Source organism: Pteropus medius, unplaced genomic scaffold, assembly GCF_902729225.1.
Source record: "Pteropus medius unplaced genomic scaffold, Ma_sr-lr_union100, whole genome shotgun sequence".
NCBI lineage: Eukaryota > Metazoa > Chordata > Mammalia > Chiroptera > Pteropodidae > Pteropus > Pteropus medius.
This window is the reverse complement of record NW_024354875.1, coordinates 5129-14115: the sequence shown is the minus strand read 5'-3', so window position 1 is coordinate 14115 and position 8987 is coordinate 5129. Positions and strand designations below refer to the sequence as shown.

Sequence of the window (8987 nt, the reverse complement as noted above, 5' to 3'; positions counted from 1 at the left end):
TCCCAGGGTGCCCGGCGGGAGTGCCGGCCCGTCGCGCGCGGCATTATGGGCAATGTAGTTCCTTTACCGGGAGAGTTCGGGAGTCCAGATGGGAGGGCGGGGCTTGTTTGCCTGGCAGCTCCTGTGTTCGCGGGTCCGCTCGGCCAGCGGACCACTCATTCAGTCACATTTTAAAGTTCAATATTTACTGCTGTTCCCAATGCATACTAGTTGGAGTGGCATATACAAACATCACTTGCTTTTTGGCACAGCTAATTGCCAAGTTACCTGAACACTGGAAACATTTGAGTAGGACTTCAAGTTTGCCGTGAACTTTCAAAGACATTTTCCGGGGTATCGCCAGTGAAAAATGTTCCACGTAACCTTGAACCTTTATAATATCCCCAATGTTGTTTTGTCTGCACCAACTCTAAGCATCATACGCAAGAGTACACTAAAAATGCCTCAAAATTATCATCTCTCACTGACATGAGCATCTTGAGAAGACTATTTCAATAGCCTATGCAGGCTCTGCTTCTGGCATGTCTCCTATACAATCCAGACTTCGGCCAGTAATGATTGAGGAAGACAGGGAGAAAATCCTTTTGACTTCAGCTAAAGATAGGAGAGATTGAGAACAGTAATAGAGATAGATGAAGCTGCAAGGCAGGAGTCAATGTGAATGGCAGCCTGCGGGATTTGTACCGACCATTCGAGTGAGACTCCTGTGGCTGGAATGTTCAGGAAGTGTTCTTAGGGAAAGAACTGGAGGCTGGAGACCAGTTAGGAGGCTAAAGGGCGACTAGGAACCCACAGTGGGATCAGCCTGTTCTCAGCTCTCATCAGGCTTCACTTGGCCACCTTGCCCCCTTGGCAGCTTACTCTTCAGGACTCCGCTACCTGGCTCCACGGTATCCTATCCCGCTGCTTCTCTTTCTACCCTTTGACTTCTTCTCCTTTGCCAGCTATGCTTCACAGCCCTCTCTTAAACAGTAGATATTCCTCAAACTTCATTCCCTGATGAAGAATGAACACTGGAAAGTTTGCTGCGGGAGTTCAGGCTTGTCCATGTGCACAGCTGTATCCCAGCCACCTCTTGTAATGCCTGGCTCACAGTGAGTAAATAAATGGCCTGTTAACACCACCATCCTTACCCTCATCCTGTATCAAAGTCTTGGAGCTACATTTGAAACTTCACCTATTGTCCATCAAGCCAACCACTTGCAACTCTGTACCCATTAAATACCAACTCATTATGGCCCCTCCTTCAGGCCCTGGCAACCACCATTGTGCTCTGATTTTTTTTTATTTTTTAAACTCCTCTTTTCCGCCACAGCCCCGCCTCTGGTAACCAATACACTCTGTTACTGTGAGATCATTTTTTATTTTTTTTAATTCCACGTATAACAGAGATCGGGCAATAATTGTTTTTCACTTAGCATGATGTACTCCAGGTTCATCCATATTGTTGCAAATGGCAGGATTTCCTTATTTTTTTTTTTTAAGGCTGAATAATATTCCATTGTCAAATAGACCACGTTTTCTTCATCCATTTATCTGTCAAGGGACATTATTTTTATCTCGGCCATTGTGAGTATAGTGCAATGAACTTAGAAGTGCAGGTATGTCTTGAGATACTGATTTCGTTTCCTTTGGATAAATAGCCACACTGGAATTGCTGGATCATATAGTAGTTTTATTTTTAAATTTTTCGAAGAAACTCCATATAGTTTTCCATAGTGGCTGCATCGAACAGTGCACAATCGTTCACTTTTTCCACATCCTCGCCAACACTAGTTCTCTTTCGATTTTTTCTTCTAAGCATTTTGTGGTTTCAGGTCTTACGTTTAAGTCTATAATCCCTTTTGAGTTGCTTTTCGTGTATCGTTTAAGATAAGGGTCCAATTTCATTCTTCGTATGTGGCAGTCCAATTTTCCCAACAGAATTTTTGAAGAGACTCTCCTTTCCCCATCGTGTATTCTTGGTGCCTTGTCAAAAATTAGTTAACCGAATATGCAGGGAGTTTTAAAATTACTATGCCTTTGTAATATAGTTTGAATCAGGAAGTGCGATTCTTTCAGCTTCACTCGTCTTCCTTGAGATTGTTTTAGCTGTTTGTGGTCTTTTGTGATTCCCTAAGATTTTTGGATTTTTTTTCCTATTTCTGTGGAAAAATACCATTGTAATATTGATATGTATTGCTTGCATCTGTAGACTGCTTGAGGTAGCATGAAAAATTGAAGAATGTTCTTTTTCCTTTTTTTGAACATGAAATAATTCCTGTATGACTTTATTTTAATTAAGAATATTAATTCTTAAAATTCATGATCATAGGATAGCTTTCCATTCCTTTGTATGGAAAGATCTTCCACTTCTTTGGTTAAACTTATTCCTAAGTATTTTCTTCTTTTTGATGCTATCGTAAAGGGGATTGTTTCCTTAATTTCTCTTTCTGATAGTTCGTTGTTAGTACATAAAATGCACGGGATTTTTGTGTATTGTGTTGTATCTTGCAAATTTACTGAGTTCATTTAATGATTCTAACATTTTTTTTTCTTTGGTGCAGGCTTTAGGGTTCTCTGTAGTATTATGTCATCTGCAAACAGAGACAGTTTTACTTCTTCCTTTCCAACTTGGTTGCCTTTTATTTTCTTGTCTATTACTCTGGCTAGAACTTCACGTACTTAGTTGAAAAGAAGTGGTGAGAATGGGCACGCTTATCTTATTCTTGATCTTAGAGAAAAAGCTTTCAGTTTTTCACCATTGAGTATGATGTCAGCTGTGAGCTTGTCATATATGACCTTTATCATGCTGAGGTACATTCCTTCTACACCTAATTTGTTAGGGGGTTTATTTTTTTATTATGAAAGGATATTGAATTTTGTCAAATGCTTTGGCTGTGTCTATTGATATGATCATATGATTTTCTCCTTCACTAATTATCACATTTATTGTTCACAAAATGTATCACATATACGTTAACGTATTATATTTATTGTTTTGTGTGTAATGAACTTTCTATGCATCCCAAGATAAATCCCACTTGATCATGGTGTATGGTCCTCTTAATGTGTTGTTAAATCAGGTTTGCTCTAGTAAATACACAAAAGATAAGGAGAAAGGAATCAAAGCAGCAAATCGTCACTCACGAAAGAAGATAGCAAGAAAGGAAGATGGGAACAAAGAATCTACAAAACACCCAATAAACAATCAATAAAAGGGCAATAGTGAACCCTTACCTATCAATAATCACTTTAAATGTAAATGGACTAAATCTCCAATCAAAGGATGGATTAAAGAAATTAGACCCAACTGTATTCTGCCTGTTGACACTCATTTCAGTTTTAAGGACACACATAGACTGAAAGTGAAAGGACAAAAAAAATATTCCATGCAAATGGCAATCAAAAGAAAATAGGATTAGCTGTACTCATGCCAGACAAAATAAACTTGAAGTCAAAACTGTAACAGGAGACAAAAGGTCATTATATCATGATAAAATGGTAAGTCCATTAAGAGGGTATAACAGTTGTAAATATATGTATACCAAACTTTAGAGTATCTAAATGTATAAAGCAAACTTTAGCAAATCTGGAATGAGGAATGAACAACAGTACAATAATATTAGGAGACTTCGAATCCCTACTTTCAACACTAGACAGATTAGCCAGAGAGAAAATCAATAAGGAAAGATTGGACTTGAATTATGCTTCAGACCAGATTGATCCAACAGACATTTACAGAACACTCTATGCAATAACAGCGGAATACATGTTCTTTTCAAGTGCCCTCAGAATATTCTCCAGACTAGATCATATGTGAGACCACAAAGCGAGTCTTAAAAATTTAAAAAGATTGAAATCTTATCATGTATCTTTTGTGACCACGATGGTATGAAACTGGAAATTAATAACGGGAGGAAAATTGGAAAATTCGCAAGTATGTGCAGATGTGACAACATGCTCCCAAATAACCAATGGATCAAAGAAGTCAAAAGGGGAAAAAATGATCTGAGACAATCGAAAATGGAAACACAGTATGCCAAAACTTATAGGAAGTAGCAAAGGCAGTTCTAAGAGGAAAGTTTACAGCACTAAACTCCTACATTAAGAAGAAAGGAAGATCTCAAATAAATAATCTAACTTTACACCCAAGGGAATTAGAAAAAGACTAAGCCCAAAATTAGGAAAAAGAAGGCAACAACAAAGATAAGCAGAAATAGATAAAATAGAAACTAGAAAGACAGAAAAGATGAAAAAAACAAGAGTTGATTTTTTGAAAAGATAAAATTAATAAATTTTTAGCTAGCAGAGGCGTGGGAGAGAGAGAGACTTAGAGACTACTACGAACAATTATACACCAACGAACCGAATAAACTAGCAGAAATGGATCAATTCCTGGAAACATACAATCTCCTAAGATTGAATGGTGAAGAAATAAGAAATCTGAACAGACTAATAATGAGTAAGGATATTAAATCAGTAATCAAAAACCTTTCAACACAGAATAATTTCTCTGGTAAATTCTACCAAATACCTAAGGAAGAATCGATACCAATCCTTCTCAAACGCTTCCAACAAATTGAAGAGCAGGGACCACTTTCAAAGATTTTTTTGTTTTTGTCTTTTTTGATGAGGCCAGCGTTACCCTGATACCAACGCCAGACAAGGACACTAGAAGAAAAGAAAATTATAGGGCAGTATTCTTGATGAACATAGTTGTAAAATCATCCACAACAAAAATTTTGTTTTCATGTAGAACAAACCTCCCCACTGCAGTGTTCCTGAATCTTCGATGGCCTCATAGGCAGTCACCAGAGGTAAATTTGCAGAGTCAAGAATAGTTGGTCTTGCAGATTTGCCATACAGATTGGCTGATGATGCAGAACCTGCTACGTAAAAGAAAAAGAGCAGGAGAAGGCTAAGGTCAGTCTCCCAGGCCGAGCTTCGGTTGTTCCCTGGAAGAAGGGGTCAGTTGCTTTGTTTTTTCATTCATTCATTTATTATTTCTTTCTTTAGTCAGTACTTAATAAACATCTACTATATTTATTTAATAAGCATCTCCTAAGTGGCAGGCATCCACTAAGGCCTAGATGCTCAAGATATTATGTTAATATGACTGACATATTTAGATCTCTGAATTCGTGAAGCTCACTTTCTAGTGGCAGAAACTAAGGAAAAGCTAGATGATGGCTGTTGTGATAAGCAACAGAGGGAAATGACGGAGGAATGTGACGGAGTAAATGGCAAGGGTGAAAGCATCTGGGCTTGAAGTTTTATTTGTGGGAAAATTTGAATTACAAATTAAATTTCAATTAAAAAAGATGGTATTTCTATTCAGCTTTTTTGTTTCTTCTAGATTAAACTCTAGTAGTTTGCATCCATTAAGGAATTTGTCCTTTAGATCTAAGTTGTAGAATATATTGACTTAAAATTGTCCATGATACTCTCTTATTATTCTTTTATTTTTTTAATTGTATTTATTTTTAAAATTTATTTTTATTGTTTTTTTAAACTTTTTGTTTTTCACTTCTTCCTCCTCCCCCTCCCCCCTGGTAACCACCAGTCTATTGTCCATGTCCACGAGTCTCTGTTTGTCCTGTTCATTTGTTGCTTTTAGGTTTATATCCCAGATATAAGTGAGATCATGTGATTTGCAACCCTTTCTGTCTGGCTTATTTCGCTTAGCATGATTATTTCAAGGTCCATCCATGTTGTTGCAAATGGCAGTATTTCATCTCTTCTTATGGCTGATCTCTTATCAATCTTTTAATACCTGTAGAATCTGTAACGATGTCACCTCGTTCAGTCCTGATATTGCTAATTTTTGATTCTCTCTTCTTCCCGGACAGTTTGGCTAGAGTTTTATCTAATTAATGCACCTTCTCAAAGAACCAGCTTTTGGGTTCATCAATAATTTCTATTGTTTTTCTATGTTCTATTTTACTGATATTTACTGTGAAGTACGCTTCCTAGGAAGGTAGACCACTCGCCACCATTTTTGTTTTTCAAACATTCATCTGAAAGTCCCCCTGTCACTCAGGTACACGATGACTAAGCAAATGCCTAGGAACAGTCTGAGCGTTAAGGAAGTGGCCATCTTGACTCCTCACAAAGGGATGGCCCCACGTTGGCTGTACAATCCCTGACTAAGTGTTCCTTGGAGTCTTACCCGACATACACCACTGAGCTCCCTCCTGAAAATATCTAGAAAAATTGAACAATGAAATTCGGTCTAATGCAACAAAACTTCCTTGTGTTCTTCCTCTCCGGGAGTCGTAGCACAGGTACCATGAGAGGATGGTGTGAACATAAAGAAGACATATGCCCTGACTTCAAGGAGTGCTTGGCAGAGTGTGGGGACAGATACAAAGGCCCCTGAAGGAGGACACCAGGCTGATCGGGGTGAGCCCACAGCAGAGGTGTAAAGAGAGGAATGTGGAGCAGAAAAAAAGAGGGAGGATTCCCAGCAGAATGCTTCTTGCAAGCACTGGGCAGATGACCTCCAACTGAACTTGACGCATCCACGGATATTGATTTAAAATAGATGGCAGTCACATCCCATCACATCCCTAGAGTGGTCCATGTAGGCGGAGTTGTCAATCTTATCTCACCATTTTGGAGGCCTCGGAGGGTTTGGAACTGGAACAAGACAAGCAGCGATGTCAGGCGCTGAAGCCACCCGCCACTGTGCTGCCAGTAAGGACATCAGAGGCGAGGGACTGATGATCTTGACTTGGATCCTGGGATGCCAACCTCTCTCTGGACAGAGGGTCTTTGGTAGTCTGAGGATAAAATCCAAATGTCCTTTGGGACAAATTCCAAAGATAAACATAACAGCTTTAGTGAAATTTATTTTCCTCATTATCTTGAGTTCTCAGATTCTAATGGCATTGCTTAATCATTCCATTTCTAAACTGCCATTGCAGGCACAGCACCATCTCTGCCCAGGCAAAGATCAAGGCTATTTTTTACTGGATAACCTATCAGGAAGTAGCTCAGGAAACACTATCATTCATTAAACTTTTATGAGTAAATTACTGACGATGAGTGCGTGCGAGTGTGTGTGTGCTTTATGAGTGTATAAGTACACACCCTCTCTTGAGGTGGGATTTGTGTCTTTACAACTTCTGCCAACTTTATTATACAAGCTTTGAATCTAGGCAGCTGGATTGCTCTGAGCTGTACTTACCTGATGGCTCCTGCAATTTTGCCTGGCCTCCTTCCTCTATGTGTGTGCCTCCTGCTGACACCTGGCTTTGCCCAGGCAGGGAAGCTGCTCGTGGTACCCATGGATGGGAGCCACTGGTTTACCATGCATTTGGTTGTAGAGAAACTCATCCAGAGAGGGCATGAGGTGGTCGCAGTCATGCCAGAGGTGAGTTGGCACCTGGGAAAATCATTCAATTTTACAGTAAAGACTTATTCCCCCTCCTACACTCTGGACGACTTAAACCACCACTTCAAGATTTTCTTTGACGCTAGATGGAAAACTCAGGAAAATAGTTTATTTTCTCTGTTAATGTATCCAACCAGCTCTGTTTTTGAATACCAGTTTTCACATTGTAGGAGTTTGTTTAACAACAAAAAATTGGTAAAATACCTCAAAGAGAGTTCTTTCGATGCTGTGTTTCTAGATCCTTTTGATCTATGCGGTTTAATTATAGCTAAATATTTTTCACTGCCATCTGTGGTCTTCAGCAGAGGAATATTTTGCCACTATCTGGAAGAAGGCTCGCAGTGCCCCTTTGCTGCTTCTTACGTTCCTAGGATTCTCTTAGGGTTCTCGGATTCCATGACTTTCAAGGAGAGAGTGTGGAATTACATCTCCCTCCTGCAGGAACATTTACTTTGTAGGCATTTTATCAAAACTGCTTTAGAAACTGCCTCGGAGATTCTTCAAACGACCGTCACAGCGTATGACCTCTTCAGCCACACATCCATCTGGTTATTACGAACTGACTTTGTTTTGGACTATCCCAAGCCTGTGATGCCCAACATGGTCTTCATCGGTGGCATCAACTGCCATCCGGGAACTGGAAAGCCATTGTCACAGGTAAGTCACCTCTCCTTTAGCATGTTCAGAATAATCTGGCTTTGGACATAAAAGAAAATGATTTTTTACTGAACTATAATTTGTCATTCACATTAGTTACGTTTGGAATTTCAATACATTATTTTGTGCCAATTTGTTTAATTGGTGTGTTAGCAAATTTTATAAAGCTGTCCTCTTTGATACTTCTGTGTATACAATTTATACAATTTTTTTTCCCTTGGCTATTCTTCATCCTTTGTCAATTGAGACAATTGTATACTTTCCGTGCTGCATTTTTGAATACTTTTTTTTTTTTTTGATAAAACACTGAAAAACTCAGTAAGAACTGAAACTTCCTGTTTTGTTAATCCAATGCCATGCCCATTGGGAAATGCTTTTAGCAGTTTTACATGCATCTCTTCCAATTTTTCCGAAATCGTTTTACATAGATGCATGTATCTAATATATATTGTCATACTCATTTTATGAAAATAGAAATCTGGTGTCAGACTGCACAGGTTGCTCTACCTTGCTTTTTCACTTGCCAATAAATCACGAACATCTTTGCAGTAAATACATACAGATCTGTGACATTCTTATTAAGAGTTGCATACATTTCTTTACTTCAGATACACCGCGGTTTATTCAAGTAAGCAATATTGATTGACAGTTAACCTTTCTTTTTACTTTTTCCTTTTTTAAGTAAGACTGTATTAATTTTTTTCACATTTATATAATTCCATATTCTTGCTCCTAGTGTGGTAGGCTAGAGTATTCAGGAGTAGGGTTGCTGGGTCTAATGGTATACATACATTACATTTAAATAAATTTGACAAATTGCTTTCAAAATATTGAACAACCTGACACTTTGGTTAACAAGATATGAGAGTTCCAGTTTTCCCATACCTTCTCCAGCTCCAGATATGGTCAAACTTTTGAATTTTGGTACAAAAATTCGACGCAGCTATTTAAT

At 38.6% G+C, this 8987-nt stretch overlaps 1 protein-coding gene across 1 annotated transcript; it reads left to right on the top strand.

The window, feature by feature from the left end:
* The first annotated feature begins 7060 nt into the window (after positions 1-7060).
* On the top strand, positions 7061-8101 carry LOC120596982 (UDP-glucuronosyltransferase 1A7-like). Its single transcript, XM_039855576.1, has one exon. It carries the CDS (start codon positions 7175-7177, stop codon positions 8084-8086), a length of 912 nt encoding a protein of 303 aa, XP_039711510.1. The 5' UTR covers positions 7061-7174; the 3' UTR covers positions 8087-8101.
* Positions 8102-8987: the final 886 nt, after the last annotated feature.

What these genes read in the sequence shown, in the direction of transcription:
- LOC120596982 (XM_039855576.1), top strand. Translation starts at nt 7,175, where the DNA reads ATGGCTCCTGCAATTTTGCCTGGCCTCCTTCCTCTATGTGTGTGCCTC.